The sequence below is a fragment of the Octopus sinensis genome, linkage group LG15 (assembly GCF_006345805.1).
Source record: "Octopus sinensis linkage group LG15, ASM634580v1, whole genome shotgun sequence".
In the NCBI taxonomy this organism is placed as follows: Eukaryota; Metazoa; Mollusca; class Cephalopoda; order Octopoda; family Octopodidae; genus Octopus; species Octopus sinensis.
Genome location: NC_043011.1, coordinates 12,271,464 through 12,288,963, shown reverse-complemented (window position 1 = coordinate 12,288,963; position 17,500 = coordinate 12,271,464). Strand labels below are relative to the sequence as shown.

Sequence of the window (17,500 nt, the reverse complement as noted above, 5' to 3'; positions counted from 1 at the left end):
TGGATTTTAGTCTGCAACTAAAGTATATTTCCCTTTTTAAGGAGCAGTTCCTGTAAAAAAAAAAGATATTTAACTATAAAATTTGATGCTTCGAAGCTTCAACATATCTAACTAATGTCAACCTGTTTTATTTCAGATAAACAACAGGAATTAGATGTGCCAACACTAAAGGTAGAAGACACAGATAGACCAGGAAACAAAGATATATTTCAAAAGGACAAGAACCGACCAATGTGTCAGATTTCTGGAGTACGGAAACTGAAGCATACTAACAGCTTCACTGGTGTTGTTCCAAAACATGGAGTGGAGACGCCTCACAGAGAAGAACTTGGGAAGGTACTTCCTTCTTTTTTGTTCTTTGAAATAGGATTACTCTTTTACTCTTTTACTCTTTTACTTGTTTCAGTCATTTGACTGCGGCCATGCTGGAGCATCGCCTTTAGTCGAGCAAATCGACCCTGGGACTTATTCTTTGTAAGCCCAGTACTTATTCTATCGGTCTCTTTTGCCGAACCACTAAGTGACGGGGACGTAAACACACCAGCATCGGTTGTCAAGCAATGCTAGGGGGACAAACACAGACACACAAACATATACACACACATACATATATATATATACATATATCCGACAGGCTTCTTTCAGTTTCCATCTACCAAATCCACTCACAAGGCTCTGGTCGGCCCGAGGCTATAGCAGAAGACACTTGCCCAAGATGCCACGCAGTGGGACTGAACCCGGAACCATGTGGTTGGTAAGCAAGCTACTTACCACACAGCCAAAAGTCAATTACAATTTGATTAAGAAAATCTAGTAAGAAAGAAAGAAAGAAAGAAAGAAAAGAGAGATTAAAAAATGTTCAAAATAATGTAAAGTGTATCAGTTATGAGAATTACATAAATTTATAAGCTTTAAAAAAAGAAACATTTTATTCAGTTCAAGCACCAGGCTTAATTAAAAAATTAATTAAATATTAATTAAAAAATTGCATTCTCCTGCAATTTAACCCAGTTTATTAAATTGATGAAGATGGGATTTGTTTTAAATTAATAGTAAGGAATATTTTATACTCTTTAATACAAGCAAGTTTTAGGGCATTTAGTGTATCACAGTCAATAATACAAATTTTTGGTGATCCTGGCAAAGTGAAATCCAAGCCTGAATGAAATACCAGTCTAGACTCAATCATAGTCCAGCTGGTATCAGTTAACGTTAAGAGTGTAGCATTCAGCTTTTCATTAGTGTTGTTTTGGGAGGCAAAACTAAAAGACACCAGTTGATGCTGGTCAAGTGAATGGACAAAACTTTTCAGGATTTATGGCACTGGACGTCATACCATTTATTTTGGACTAATCAATTGTCCACAGGTTTAAGGCCTTAGGTGTCATAAGCAGTTTAGTATGCTCTGATTGAGAGCAACTCAAGAGACTAGTAGTGATAAATATGTCAGCTGTTCTAATTATACTTGGGACCAAAGAACAAAGCAGATGTATTTAATATGGATAGTAGCTTATTACATCCAGTTTCAATATTGCTGTTACACTTTGCTTCATAATAAGATGTTGGGGATCTGTTGATTCAGGTTGGGGTGGAAAGTTTTTCCGAAATCGTTTCAAGATAGGGGCTGTATTTTCACATTAGCATGACTCTTGATTGCACAGGATTAAAGATGTTTCTTTGTATATTTTGTACATTATGTTAATCTCAAATGAACAATTTATAAATTCATCTATGACTACCTTTTCTTCTCATTCTCTAGCATTTGGCAGATATTGACAAGTGGGGAATCGACGTGTTTAAGATTTCAGAATATTCTAACAATCGACCTTTGACTTGTGTTACATATACTATATTACAGGTCTGTAATCAAATTTATACTTTATTTAGCTCTTAAAATTAGTAACTGAAGCTTTGAAGCTTCTGTTGTAATTCAGTTTAATTTCATATGATGCACCTCTATTTAAATTCTATTTAAACTATATTGCCTAATCTTTATATATAAAAGAGAGGTTGTGTGTCTGTCTCCTACGATTTAGATTCCTAACTACTCCCACATTTTGCGGTGCAGTTTAACCAAAACCGGGTATCTTATAGACGTGATTCATATTGAGCCCTTCTGAGTATTAGCACGCGTCTACGATGAGTCTACGATTTAAAAAAAAATTTACCATCATTTTTTTCCATTTTAATGCATTTTTTTTGCTATTATATAAGGGAAGTAACTCTCTAAAAATGTCTACGATGAGTCAACGATTTTTAAAAAAATTTACCATCATTTTTTTCCATTTTAATGCATTTTTCGCTATTATATAAGGGAAGTAACTCTCTAAAACTCTCTAACTCTCTAAAAATGTCTACGATGAGTCAACGATTTTTTAAAAAATTTACCATCATTATTTTCCCATTTTTAATGCATTTTTTTGGCTATTTTTTGGCTATAACTCTCTAAAAATGCTTATATAGTTATTTCCCTTACAAACCCGAGCAACGCCGGGCGATACTGCTAGTTAACAATAATTATTAATCAGTGTTGAACTGAAGACAAAATAAATTTCACTATCTGAATAATTTACAGGAGAGAAATCTGCTGAAAACCTTCCAAATTCCTGCCCAAACAGTTGTAACCTACTTGATGCATCTAGAAGACCATTACCACCGTGATGTTCCTTACCATAATGCTATGCATGCAGCTGACGTTACACAATCAACTCATGTTTTACTGTCAGTATCGGCTTTGGAGGTAAATATATTTTTATAAATAATTCATGTTTTGGATGAATAGTTAACTTGTTAGGTTACCTCAACTAATGTATAATTTTATCATCTAGTCAATTCTGCTGAAAATAAATATTCCTGGCTTATAATTACCTGGCATTTAAAAATGGATTGAGCAATCAAATAATATGTTCAGATAATTCATGAAAATACAATATGAAACATTTATAAAAATAAATTAAAAAATAAAAATTATTATCAAAACTAAAACCTACCTTTTTTTTCTGGTTTAGATTTTAATCTTTTTACAATTTCTATTGTTCTCTCTCCTTTATTCCCTTTTTGTCATCATCATCATTAACTACAATGGACTAAGGTCAACTTTATCTATCACACTTTTGGATCAAATAAAGTACCAGTCAAGTACTCAGATCTATGTATTCAACTAACTTCCTCCCATAATAGTTACTAGTCTTGTGCCTAAAATAGAAACTATCTTTATTACTATTGTTGCTGTCATAATCATCATCAGCATTATGCAGTTGTAGAGTGGCAGAATTGATTTCTGGAGTATTGCAGTATTTATGAGGTGGTATCAAAAAGTTCCTGGAATAGTTATATTTAAAAAGAATAAGGGCATCCTGGTGTTAGGAAGGGCATCCAGCTGTTGAAACACTGCCAGATCAGACTGGAGCCTGGTGCAGCCTTCTGGCTTCCCAGATACCAGTTGAACCGTCCAACCCATGGAGAATGAACGTTAAATGATGATGATGATGATGATGATGATGATGATGATGATGAACTTATCTACCAAAGTTTTAGCATCATTTCCTTCAAAACAGTCACCTTGTGCAGCAATACACCATTCCAGCATTCCTGCCACTTTTGGAAACTGGCCTGGAAGTTGTTTTCTGTGAGTTGAGGACCTTCTGTAATTCACCCTAGATCTCAACAACAGTGACCTCAAATGGTGACCTTTGAGCTGTATTTTCATCTTGGAGAAGAGATGGAAGTGCAAAGGCACTAAATCTGGTGAAAAGAGTGGGTACAGAAGTGATACCATGTTTTTGGTGAGAAACTCAAGAATGAGGAGAGCTTGGTGACAGATTGCATTGTCATTATAAAGAATTCAGTTCTTTGCACTCCACAGATCCAATCGCTTTCATCAAATGCCTTCCCTCAAATGCTTCAAAACATTGCAGTAGAACTCTTGATTGATGGTCTGGTCCTGGGTGGGGGAATTCTTGGTGCACAATACTGTGGATGTCAAAAATCATCAATGAGCATGCTCTTGACTAAGCTGCAGCTCTGTCATGCACCCACGTCACTCGAAACATTACATACAACCCATTGCCTTGTCACTGTAAGCTTGCCAAAACATGCTCAATGTCTCTGTAGCAGACTCCTCAAGTTTAAAAGCAAAGTTTCATGTTGGCTCTTTGTTCCAACTTCCTGTCCATGACAAAAATCGCAGACTACAGCATACATGTGATCACAAAATCACAAATTTCACTACTTGAAATGTAATCCCTGTGATATCACTTGGCACACTGCTTCATGAAGTCACTATTAGCTTTCATTGTGCTGCCATCTGTTGGCATAACTAGTCTGGGAACATTTTGATACCACTTTGGAGTTAAATTCCTTTACATTATGAGTTCAAACTTGACTGGGACAATTCCATTTACTATCTCCATCCTAAAGTACTATACACTCATTTTAGAAATTTTTATTATGTAGTTTATATGTTGTTACTAATATTTAATATCATAGTATAATTCTGTATCAATATCTTCTTGATTCCAGAATGTATTCACTGATCTTGAAGTGTTGGCGGCAATATTTGCCTGTACTATTCATGATGTTGACCATCCGGGTGTGACAAATCAATATTTAGTCAATACAAGTAAATATGCTCTTTATTTATCTTTGTAACAATTTTGTAACATGCCTTAACTTAGTTATCAAAATGATTTTGGTTCATAGATTTACTCTTATATCATCAGTTATGAATTTATCTCTTTAAGTAATTAATTTTTGTTATAACTCCCCACCCGCATTCCATACAATACTTTCAAGAGGAATTAGATTCAATGTTTTATAATAATAAAGCGCTTGTTAAATAATACAGTTATAGTTGATGGCCTGACATTCATTAATGTAGCACTAATACAGTCCAGTTTATGTATAAATATACAGAGAAATATAAAACAGTCATGCACAGATAGTAGAGAAACAGAATACTTTTAATTTTAAACTTTGACTTTTTAAAGTTGATTTTTTAAAAAATTTTAATATAATGGAAGTGAAGGTAAAAGTGCTGGAAACAGGAAAATGGATCCCTGTGAATCAAGCTTGGAGCCATTCATTTAGAGGTTCACTGAGGTTCACTGATCATCTCAATTACTTTAGAAATATTGGAGGCAAATGGGTTAATTAAATAGAGACATGGATAGAATTTACTTAGAGTCACATAGTGTGACCCCTATTTTCTCAGAAAAAATACCCTTGAAAATCAAAGTGATTATAATTCTTCATTAAGAAGGAATACTTTCAGAGTAATGGACAGGATAGTCAGAGTAGAATTTATATATAAGGAGAGTTTACGAAAAAAACAACAAAAGACGAAGACAGGTGGTGTACAAAACAAAGAGATGTATTAGTATAACGCTCAGGAATAGAAAAAGTCTTTTACATTTCGAGTCTACGCTCCTATACAGAAAGGGACACAGAAAAAAAAAAAGAAGAGAAAAAAGGAGAGAAAAATGTGTGTAGTGGCTAACACCACTAATTGACTTGTTGTGAGTTGGTGTAATTATGGTGACATGCATTCCATTGTTGTTGTGTAGCTCTAGGTCAGTTTTAGTTCAACAGTCATCGTATAGCATGCAAATATTTAGTCAAACAATTGGGCATAACCCACAAATCTTTTGTTCCTGTTATATAATGCTTTTACTGAACTGAAAACCACACAGCACACTCCCACATGCAGTAATAATTTGTGTGAGGAGCAGTATGATAGTCTATGTTTAACACAAATCTAAAAATCATCTAAAGTTATAAGATATATAGTATGTTGTTTGGACCTGTGATGTGAAGGGTTACTACAGGTTGAGACATCAAAGAATTAGATCGAAAATTGTAAGGGAGGAAATGGGGAAGTCAAGTGTGAGAATATTGGGATCTTTTCGGTTTGAACGGCAGTTTTTTCTAGCGGTGTCATATGAAATTGTCACCCATAATTATGACCCTAGTATCGATCTATTGCATTTCAATCTGTTTTAAGGTTAGGGTTAGTTAGGGTTAGGGGTGGGGGGAAGAGTATCTTTTTTTTCTTCACAAATGTAAATAAACCCAATCTGTTTCTTAAACAAGGGACATATTCATACGGCACAGAATGTCTTTTACCTCAATGGATATCATTGATTGGTTGAAATTGCAGAAATTGAAGAAAAAAACAACAAATATCTTACAAACTATAGAATTTTCTCAATAAAGCCAAGAGAAAAAGATGTTTTATAAACACATTCTACCAGTATACGAAGTTTAAAATTTTTTAGTTACCTAGAAATTATGTTAAAACTGCCGTTCAAACCGAAAAGATCCGAATATTGTACACCATGACAAGATATTACAGAAATTAATATTAGGACCTTTCAGTGCTTGCATTAAAAAGTATAGTTTTAAAAAAATGAATGTGGTGGTAATGGTGGTGGTGGTGCTAGTGGTAGTAGTGGCATGAGAACTGTGACAGATACAGGTTCTTCTCATTTATTTAACCCCAAATCAACCCTGGTTGAGCAGACCTGTGTTCAAATGCATTCCAGCTGTAGCCACTGTCTTCTTGTATATTCAACGATTATACTGTCCAATATGTTCTTATTGTCTTTAAGGCGATAGGGTGAAATTTGAAAGGGTGCTTGTTTGATATTTCTAGTTGGTCAAATGTCTACATAGAGGTTCCTTTGTCAGTTTCTTACACTTGGGTTTAGCGAGGTAGCAAGAAAGAAACAGAAAAGGGTGCTAGTATCATGTCTGGGTATGTGTGTGTTTATATATATATATATACGTATATATATGCATATATATATACATATATATATATATATATATATATATATGTGTGTGTGTGTGTGTGTGTGTATGTATGTATATGGGGTGGGTGCAATGGCCCAGTGGTTAGGGCAGCGGACTCGCGGCCGTAGGATCACGGTTTCGATTCGCAGACCAGACGTTGTGAGTGTTTATTGAGCGAAAACACCTAAAGCTCCACGAGGCTCCATCAGGGGGTGGTGGGGATCCCTGCTGTACTCTTTCACCACAACTTTCTCTCACTCTTTCTTCTGTTGGCCTGCCCGCTTAGATAGCAGGGTGGCATCATTTGAAGGCTAAAACAATGCAGAGCGCATTGTGACCAGCGATGTGTAGCAACATCTGATAGCCTGGTCAGTCACGGTCACGATGATATATATATATATATATATATATATATATATATAACCAAAGAAGATCTCTCTCTCTCTCTCCCTGAGTGAAAGGAAGAGTGTATGATGCACATATATGAGATGCAATGCTACATGGTAGAGACGTCAGCCCTGAATGCAGAAGACATGCAAAGAGTAGAGAGGAACAACACTTGTATGCTCTTCTGGATGTGCAATGTCAGTGTACATGTTTGACAGAACTCTAGTGTATTGAAAGAAAAGTTAGGCATAAGAGGAATTATATGCAGTGTGCAAGAGAGGAGACTGCACCGGTTTGGTCATGTGATGCAGAGGGTCAAGAATAGTTGCATAAAGGAGTTCTGACCACTTAAAGTGGAGGGAAACTGTGGAAGAGGGAGATCCAGAAAGACATGGGATTGTAACAAGATGAGGGTCTCAGGAACACTTGAGGGGTGTCAGGTCTTATCTTGTCACATACAATTGTTGAAGAAAAGAACCAAAAATCCAGCTGTCTTCAATAACAATAAATAGTAGTTTATTCTTTGGGTTCACAGGTGAAATATATACATATATATTTTGTAAGGGCGAACCTATTTCTTTACTACCCACAAGGGGCTAAACACAGAGGGGACAAACAACGACAGACAAACGGATTAAGTCGATTACATCGACTCCAGTGTGTAACTGGTACTTAATTTATCGACCACGAAAGGATGAAAGGCAAAGTCGACCTCGGCGAAATTTGAACCCAGAACGTAACGGCAGACGAAATACAGCTACGCATTTCGCCCGATGTGCTAACGGTTCTGCCAGCTCGCCGTAAGGGCGAACCGGCAGCCAAAGTTCACAGGACTGTACACAAATATTCACTCGAGTGAGCCAAGAAGATACAGTCTCCGTTCCCGCTTTGAAGAGAGCTTCTCTGTGCGTAGGGTTTTCCCTGAGAGAAGTCTTAGCCACGTCCGCTCATTAGGGCTGCTCTTCCAAAAAAGACTGATTTTAACGGGGATGCTTTCAGGTTGCAGTTCCTGTGCATGCGCATGAGGGAACTTCTGGCGGCCTACCAGAAGTAATCCAATTCTGCACATGCGTGCTGAAATTTCCACAGTAGCGTCACTACAGGATAAAGTATTGAAGGCTGATCTCAAAACACTGAGCTTTGTGAAGGAGATGACAGAGGACCGAGATATGTGGCTTATTGCTGCACTCCAAGAAGACCTGCCCACCACAACATATAAAAAACACTGGTGTTGATGCCACGTAAAAAGCACCCAGTACACACCGTAAAGTGGTTGGCATTAGGAAGGACATCCAGCTGTAGAAACCAAGCCAAAACAGGTTATGAAACCTGGTGTGGCCCCTGGCCTTGCCAGCTCCAGTCAAGGCTGTCCAATCCATACCAACATGGAAAACGGACATTAAATGATGATGATGATGATGATATATATGTGATTTATTGTTATTTAGCAGTGGAAATGTGGCTTGCAATTATATAGTCCAATGGTTCCCAACCTTTTCAGTGGTTCCCAACAGAGGTTTCCAGCCCTTTTATTTAAATGAGTTTCCCCATGAACCCCTTTTAATATGCAATAGACATTATATAATGTATAACAGTTGATGCATACTATCTCTGGATCCCCTCCATTTTCTTCTTGCCATATATATATATATATATATATATATATATATATATAATGATAAATCTCAGAGCGAGTTATAAACAGTAGCGGTAACACATCGTGACGCATATTTGCCATTTGAATATGGCTAACCCATAAGGGTGGATGCTACTGTGGTTTGTAGCCCCAGGAAGATATCTCCTCCAGCTGGCTATAGACACACTATCTGTGTTACCGCTACTGTTTATAACTCGCTCTGAGATTTATCATTGTTTGATTTCACTTTTTCAATATCAGTGTCAATCGACACTGGAAAAAGTATATGTATTTGTGAAGGAATCTGACTTCTCGTCGACAACCATGATTGTCACACGCTGATGAAAGGTAAACAATTTGAAACTCGGGTACGTGCATATCATGTGTTGAAGACGGGGAGGATGACTCCCCTTCACAAATACTGAGAGGACACAGATAGTGTGTCTATAGCCAGCTGGAGGAGATATCTTCCTGGGGCTACAAACTACAGTAGCATCCACCCTTATGGGTTAGCCATATTCAAATGGCAAATATGCGTCACTATATATATATATATATATATATATATATGCCACTAGACTGGCTCCTGTGCAAGTGGCATGTAAAAAGCACCATTTGGGCATGGTCATTGCCAGTACCTCCAAACTGGCCCTCATGCCAGTGGTACGTAAAAGCACCCACTACATTCTCGGAGTGGTTGGTGTTAGGAAGGGCATCCAGCTGTAGAAACTCTGCCAGATCAGATTGGAGTCAGGTTCACCAGACCTCAGTCAAATCGTCCAACCCATGCTAGCATGGAAAGCAGACGTTAAATGATGATGATATATATATATGTGTGTGTGTGTGTGTGTGTGGCTCATTGCTGTACTCAAGAAGACCTGCCCACTACAACATGTAAAAAGCACTGGTGTTGATGCCACATAAAGAGCACCTAGTACATATATGAAATTTTGAATTTAGTTCATGGACCCCCAGTACTATCTTTAGTGGAGGCACATGGCCTTGTGGTTAGAGCAGTGGATTCGCGGTCGAGGGATTGCAGGTTTGAATCTCAGACCGGGCGAGGTGTGTGTTTATGAGCGAAAACACCTAAGCTCCAAGCGGCTCTAGCAGAAGATAATGGCAAAACTTCTGCTTACTCTTTCGCCACAACTTTCTCTCACTCTTTCCTCCTGCATCTTGCAGCTCACCTGCGATGGACCGGTGTCCCGTCCAGGTGGGGAACCTATACGCCAAAAAACCAGGAAACTGGCCCTTATGAACCAGGCATGGCTCGAGAAGGAACAACTAACTAGTACTACCTTTGCAGACCACCAGGGGTCCAGGTTGGGAACCACTGATATAGTCAAATTTCTGCTAGAATTTACATGACTAGTCTAACCTACGGCTAGCTTATTGTTTTAAATGTGAGCTTAATGGAAAACAATATTTCTGTATGATGTCCGCAAAATCACATGTAATCAGTTTTTTTCCTGCCAAAATTAGTTTCTTTGCTCGAGTGAGTCTACTATAATCAATAAATGCAAACTTTTCCCTGCCAAGAAAGCAGTTGTAAACAGGAATCTAAAGAAGACCATTGCTACACCAGTGGGAAAATGTGAACAAACTTTTGTTCACATTGTGGTGTAGGAGTGGCTGTGTGGTAAGTAGCTTGCTTATGAACCACACGGTTCCGGGTTCAGTCCCACTGTGTGGCCCCTTGGGCAAGTGTCTTCTACTACAGCCTCGGGCCAACCAAAGCCTTGTGAGTAGATTTGGCAGACGGAAACTGAAAGAAGCCCGTCGTATATATATGTGTGTGTGTGTGTGTGTGTGTGTGTGTGTGTGTGTGTATATGTTTGTGTGTCTGTGTTTGTCCCCCCAACATCACTTGACAACCGATGCCGGTGTGTTTATGTCCCCGTAACTTAGCAGTTCAGCAAAAGAGAACCGATAAAATAAGTACTAGGCTTACAAAGAATAAGTCCTGGAGTTGATTTGCTCGACTAAAGACGGTGCTCCAGCATGGCCACAGTCAAAAGACTGAAACAAGTAAAGGAGTAAACTATTTTTTGCCTTCGAAGATGACATTCACACCCATATACCCTTCTCACAAGAAGGAAAACACAGCTTTTTAGCAAATCATTTTCTTCTTTCTCTTTGTTTCTTTTACCAACAGTAATTTTTGCTTTAGAAACACAAATTGGCAATGTTCATTCAACTAATTAATATTTCTAGTAAAAATTTCTCTTTATCTAACTTGCTAAAATGTGATTCTTTTAGTAAAACATATTTTTTGTTAAGCTGAATGACTCCATATTTTGTTTTACTCAATGGACATTTTGATGGTGAATAGACTTTTTAAGTTGCTGAAAAACTAATTTTAAGTTTTTACTTCTCATTGCTTTATACATTGCCTAACATATGCATTTAGTTTGCTCAAGCACATGGTCTTCTGTAGATATTTTTCTGTGTGACCATCAACTGCCATTTTCTTTCCTCTCCATCTTCAGAGTTCTCCTGCTAATTCTTACTTCTTAATTTAATATCATTCTGTTAGACAATTTATATTAGGTTGACGACTTTAGTGAGTAAACATAATTGTATGTGTGTGTGTGTATATATATATATATATATATATATGTATATATATGTGTGTGTGTGTGTATGTATGTATGTATGTATAGATAGATAGATAGATAGATAGATATATTCCTGGTAAGGCAACAGCAGAAGTACCAAGCCAAAAAGAATCCCCTGTACTTAGCTTTTGTTGACATGGAGAAAGCCTTCAGCAAGGTCCCTCACTCCTGGTTAGTGAGGGTGGTTGGTGAGACCTGTACAAGCCTTGTACAGGGATGCTATCAGTAAGGTGAGGGTTGGCAGCAAGTACAGCAATAAATTCACGCTACAAGCAGGGCTCACCAGAGATCAGTCCTCAGCCCTTTTTTGTTCATCATTGTCCTCCAAGCAATAACATATGTATGTGTATGCGTGTGTGTGAGGAATGACACACACACACTCACGCACGCACACATGTACATCAATGCTTTCGGAGTGATATGTTAAAATATTGAGTTTTCTCGAATTTTGTCTTAATTGGTGGTAAAATTGAAAGAAATTTTTTATGGCATCACCCACTGAAGTACTCTGAAAAATCTTAGGTAAACTCTAATTGAAGAAATTGTGTGAGGATTAAATCGTTATGTATTTATTTGTTTCTGTTTGCTGTGTTTCTTTATTTTTTGAGTAGTGGTTTAAATACTTTCAGTTTAGTCTTCCTCAAATCACTCTGTCGCTATTTACTTTCATTTTATTCGTTGCCCACTGTGTGTGTGCGTTTGCGTGTGGTGTAAACCAGACTAAGAAAAGCATTTGACACACACACCAGAATGTGAGTTTTCTGTAAATTTTGCTTAATTGGAGTTTAAATTTTAAAAACTGGACCTGGCATGACGCGATGCATTGTACTCTTAAAAATGCTAGGTAAATTGTAATTGAAGAAATCTTATATTGTAGATTTCTATAACTCCCAAAGGGAGGCAGATAAAATCTGCCTTTTATAATAAGAGATACACTTATATACACATGTGCACAGATAACCATGGATGTATAGCTGCGAATATATCCATGTGTAGGGATATATTCATACACATCCATGTCCATACATATACACATGCACATATATACAATATCCCTATCCCTTTATATATCATGATGAGTATATGTGTGTATACTCATATGATATACTCATATACTCATATGAGTATATGTGTGTATACTTATTATACATACAAATAGAGGGATAGAGGAGAAGGAGTGAAAGGTAATGAAAGATAATGAAAAAATTCAGATGTATGGATGCGAAAATCTTATTGTTTTTATGGCCATTCAGTGTAGGCTATTGAATAGTCAGAGGTGGAAGTGGCATCAGGAAGTTGTAAATAAGATAAGATAAATGAAGCCATCTGAGGAGAGCCTATCAGTACTGTGAGTCTGATATCATAAGTGTTGGTGGGGAGAGTTAAATATCTACTGGTTATACTGGTGTTAGCTATAGAAGTATAAAATTTTAAAATGTAAATGAAAGTGTATGTTTATCTCTCTATATATAAATGGCAAAATGTCTGCATGCATGTCCTTTATACAAATCCACAATTTTTCAGTTAGAGGGCTCGCACTTTCTATGGTCATTCAAAACCGTCCAAGGGTGGTCGTGCACATCTTTACATTTCCCCAGTCATGCCGCAAAGCCATTAAAAAATCAATAGAAGTTACTTTTTTGTGAATTTTCTATCCAAAACCCAATCAAAATGCCCGAAACTTGATACGCCAATTGAATGCCAGCTTGCTGTATGTGATTGGTCGAAGATTTGGACAGTACTCGCGTGTATGTGTGCACGCATGCAGCTGTATATGCATGCACTAGCACTATGACCCGGCGTTGCTGGGTCATAGTGCTAGTTAGGAATAAACGAAATACATAAACACATTCACACACACACACAATGTTTGAACTGAGTGAATTATGCTGAATAGAGTGATAATGAATGGTAGTACCATAGTTAAGTAAGTAAATTTGTTGAGTGAAGAAGAAATCTGGTAGCATAAGTATATAAATTTAGTTTAACCAGTGTTTAATTATAATAGGTATATTATAAATTATAAGCTAGGTGGGGTGTAGAAATAAGAATTGGTGGAGGAGAATAATGTAAGGGTCAACAAAAAATATATGGTACATGCCCATTACATTACATCATGAGACAAAAGTCCCTTTATATATATATATATATATATATATATATATATATATATATATATAGTAAATTAAAAAAAAGACGAAGACAAGAAAAAACATCAATGCGAGGATGTGGTACATGCAAAGTATTAGATGCTCAAGGAAGGAAAGAAAAGTAATTTTACGTTTTGAGCAAAGTTCTTCATCAAAAACAGATGATGGAAGGAGAAAAAGAAGACGGAGGGAAAAAATTGCCAACAATCCACATGTGGTTACATTACATATATATCCTAGACTACCTGTGACCCTTAGGTCACTAGGAAAGTCTGAGTTTCCTAACAACGGAGTTTTGTTTTGTGGTTTCTTTTTCTTTCTCATGTTATTTCGCATGCTTTCAACAAATGTGACATTGAAATCATGTGTAAATGGCTCCTTTCCCTGGAAAAAGAAAGATTTGGCTGCTGTTTCTTGCACGTCTTGCTACCACGTAACAGGTATTTCGGGTCCTTTATTGTAAATAGCTGTTACATGGTGGCAAGACGTGCTAGAAATAGCAATCAAATCTTTGGAGGTGAAATACATTGAAAGCACTTGAAAAAAAACTTATGGAAAAACTATTTCACACTGAGGTTATAAACGGGTCTTTTACAAAATATTTACCGAATTTTTAAAGTCACTTTCACTTTAAAATATTTTGCCTATCATAATGTGTCAAATACAAAGGTTAGAGTTTCTTCCCTTTCAGAGTAAAGTTATTTTTGAAGTATTTTCCCATTATGCATTGTTTTGGGTATTTATACTCCAAAACCCTGAATATCTCAATAACTACTGGTCCGATTTATACAAAACTTCACATTTCAAGAGCACTTTACTTTCAAAGTATTTTCCCATTATGCACAAGTTTGGTTGTGTAACATTGCAAGCAAGCAAGCAAGATTGAACTTCACTTTTAATAGTATATATTATTTAAAACAGCTTGATTCGGTTCCATACTACTTCAAGTTTCACAAGGGAGACCAACTCTTTCAGGTTTTGGATTGCATTGAGTGCTCTTTTCTCTCATCTATATATATATATATATATATATATATATATATATATATACACACATATATATACACACATATATATACACACATACATACATACACAAGACAGACAGATATATCACCTCATGTGTAATATGATTGTTTTCAATAAAATGTAAATATTCTTAGAGATTTGAAAATTCTGATTTATTATGAATTATTGTATAGCAATTGTATAGAGAATTGAATTATTGTATAGAAATTGTGTAGGAAACTCAATAGCATCCATTTAATTATCTCTGGTTTAACTGTTACTTTATTTTGTTTACAGGTTCTGAACTTGCCCTAATGTATAATGATGAGTCAGTTTTAGAGAATCACCATCTAGCTGTGGCATTTAAACTTCTGCAAGAAGAAAACTGTGATATTTTTGCAAATCTTTCAAGAAAACAACATCAGTCATTACGGAAGATGGTTATAGATATGGTAATTACTTCAACTAAATTTATATTAATTTCTTGTCAAATAATCAATCAAATATTAATTTTGTTTTCTGACACAATGTTTTACATTATTTTATAGAAATAATATAATCATATACTTTTATCCATCTATAATTAGTAATATTCACAGACACAGTGTTTGAGTGGAAAATTTATTGTTCATAAGGAAACTGAACAACATGAGTAGCAAGACGTTGTATAATGCCATTATATATACAGGGTGTGATTGGTAAATTGTTACCAATGAAATATTTTTAATTTCACACATGCGCATTGTTTATTTTTGATTCTGTTGACTACACAGTATAGTAGGGTCAATTGGGCACTGTCTGTGAAAAAATCAGCACCATGATGCCAGAAATTTAGAAACAACATGCTGTACAGCTTGGCATTTAGAGTGTTTGGGTGTCAATCTGAGGATGGTGCAATGTGAGGACATGTACTGAGAGTGATAAAAAACATCCAGTCAACATCATGGTGTTTGCAGTGATTACTAGAGACGGTAATATTATGCCTCCATTCATCTTCTTACAAGGCCTCAGACTCAACATTGAGGCCTACATCAAGTGCCTGGAGGAAGTGGTGCTGCCCTGGGTCAAGACGGTGGCTGCTGGAAGACCCTGTCTGGTAACAGGAATCAGCACCATGCCACACAAGCAGGAGAACCCAGTCGTGGTTGTCAGACAATTTTTGCGACTACATCACCCCTGACATCTGGTCACCTAATCCTCCAGACTGTAACCCCATTGATTATTATGTGTGAGGTGCAGTTGAGTGAGAGATCAACAAAACTCCTTGTAACACCAAATATGAACTGAAGGCAAAGATTATGGTAGCACTCACCAACTTAAACAAGGAGACTGTCCAGAAGGGTTGCAGGAGATTCTGAAGTCGTCTGGAAGCCATGGTTGAAGCCAATGACGATTTTATTGCATAAATTTACTCTTTATATTTCAGAATATTTTTATGTAATTTTGGTAAATATATGTTAAAATGGGATGTTAGTGTTATTTTCATTTTTGCATAATTTAGATGACAGTTTATTCACTGTGCTTTGTATAAGTGTATGTATATGTATTGTGCTTGTACATATATACAGGGAGCATCAGTTTTTAGAGATCATTTGTATGAGTTTAGAAAACCTGTGTTTGTAAACAAATTGGTTCGAAAATTTTGAGAATTCTTCTAACCACATTATAAGGAATCCACCGTTAGCATCAATGACTGCTTCAATATGAGGTTGGAAGTGTTGACATGCCAGAAGCAGATAACCTTTATCAATTTTGGACATGGTGCTGGTTATGGTAGACTTGAGAGATTTTATGAGTGGATGTGTTAATTGTCCTTCGTCTCAGTGTATGCCCTGTAAATAATAATCCAGAGGATTTAGGTCTAGTGAGCTAGGACGCCATGTCTCTGGGAGAACATGATTATGGAGTTTGACATGCATTCATGCTATGGTTGTCCTGGCTTTATGAAATGGCACAGAATCTTGTTGGAAGAAATGCTATCTTCCATTGCATACTCACAACTTTCTTCAACACTAAAGCCTGTGCAAAAAAGGCATGGTATCTCCCTTGTTGCTGATGACTCCCAGAACCATCACATTTGCTGGGAACTTAGTATGTATGACCATTGGAACCTCATTCCTTCAGTTTACCTCTTGGTCCTGATTGATGTTTTCTTCATCAGAGAAAAACCAAAGTACTTCAGCTCTCTGGTCTTTTAACTTATTTAACAAGCACTTTGCACAGATTGAATGATTCTCTCTTGTCATATCTGATATAAACTGACCCCTCTACATCACATACAACTTGTACTGGATGTCCTCATGCACAACTCTTGTGATGGTGCATTCTGAAACCTTGAGGTCCTTTGCAATGACCCTGGTTCACTTTCCTGAGTTTTAGTACTTATTTCTTGGACATTTCATACACTGTTACCTGTTCTGAAGCTATTGTGAATGCATTTTTGCATTTAGGGGCTGATGTTGGATCCCCATCAGTATCTTTCAAACTTTGACAACGATGCAATTTGTATGCATATATACAAAGTGATGCAGTTTTATATACATGCATACAAACTGATGTTGTCTAAATTCCACTGAAAGAGCTTTGTTTCTCTGCTTGAAACAAACTATTGTTCTATTAGTGAGAAATTTTAAAGAATAAAACCAGATCATAAACACACTACTTTGCCTACCTAAATGGAGAAAAAAATATTACATGTTGCTTATGCAAACAGGAAATTCTGCTGGTAGCCTAAGGTATAAATTCAAATAATTGCATTATTTTAGTTGTCTTAAATCTGTCTTCACTTCCTACAGGTATTGGCCACAGATATGTCTAAACATATGAGTTTATTAGCTGACTTAAAGACAATGGTGGAAACTAAGAAAGTTGCTGGATCTGGTGTTCTACTGCTGGATAACTATACT

At 36.5% G+C, this 17,500-nt stretch overlaps 1 protein-coding gene across 10 annotated transcripts in view; it reads left to right on the top strand.

Annotated features, from left to right (window-relative positions):
- The window catches only part of LOC115219746 (cAMP-specific 3',5'-cyclic phosphodiesterase 4C), a 734,075-nt gene that overhangs the window by 708,191 nt on the left and 8,384 nt on the right, over positions 1-17,500 (top strand). For all 10 annotated transcript variants that reach the window (XM_036509484.1, XM_036509483.1, XM_036509482.1 and 7 more), the window contains 6 exons: positions 137-336; positions 1,760-1,858; positions 2,576-2,740; positions 4,522-4,621; positions 14,892-15,046; positions 17,390-17,500. The exon at positions 17,390-17,500 is cut by the window's right edge and continues 12 nt beyond it. In XM_036509484.1, coding sequence (XP_036365377.1) covers positions 137-336; positions 1,760-1,858; positions 2,576-2,740; positions 4,522-4,621; positions 14,892-15,046; positions 17,390-17,500 — 830 coding nt within the window. The remainder of the gene's footprint in view (positions 1-136; positions 337-1,759; positions 1,859-2,575; positions 2,741-4,521; positions 4,622-14,891; positions 15,047-17,389) is intronic.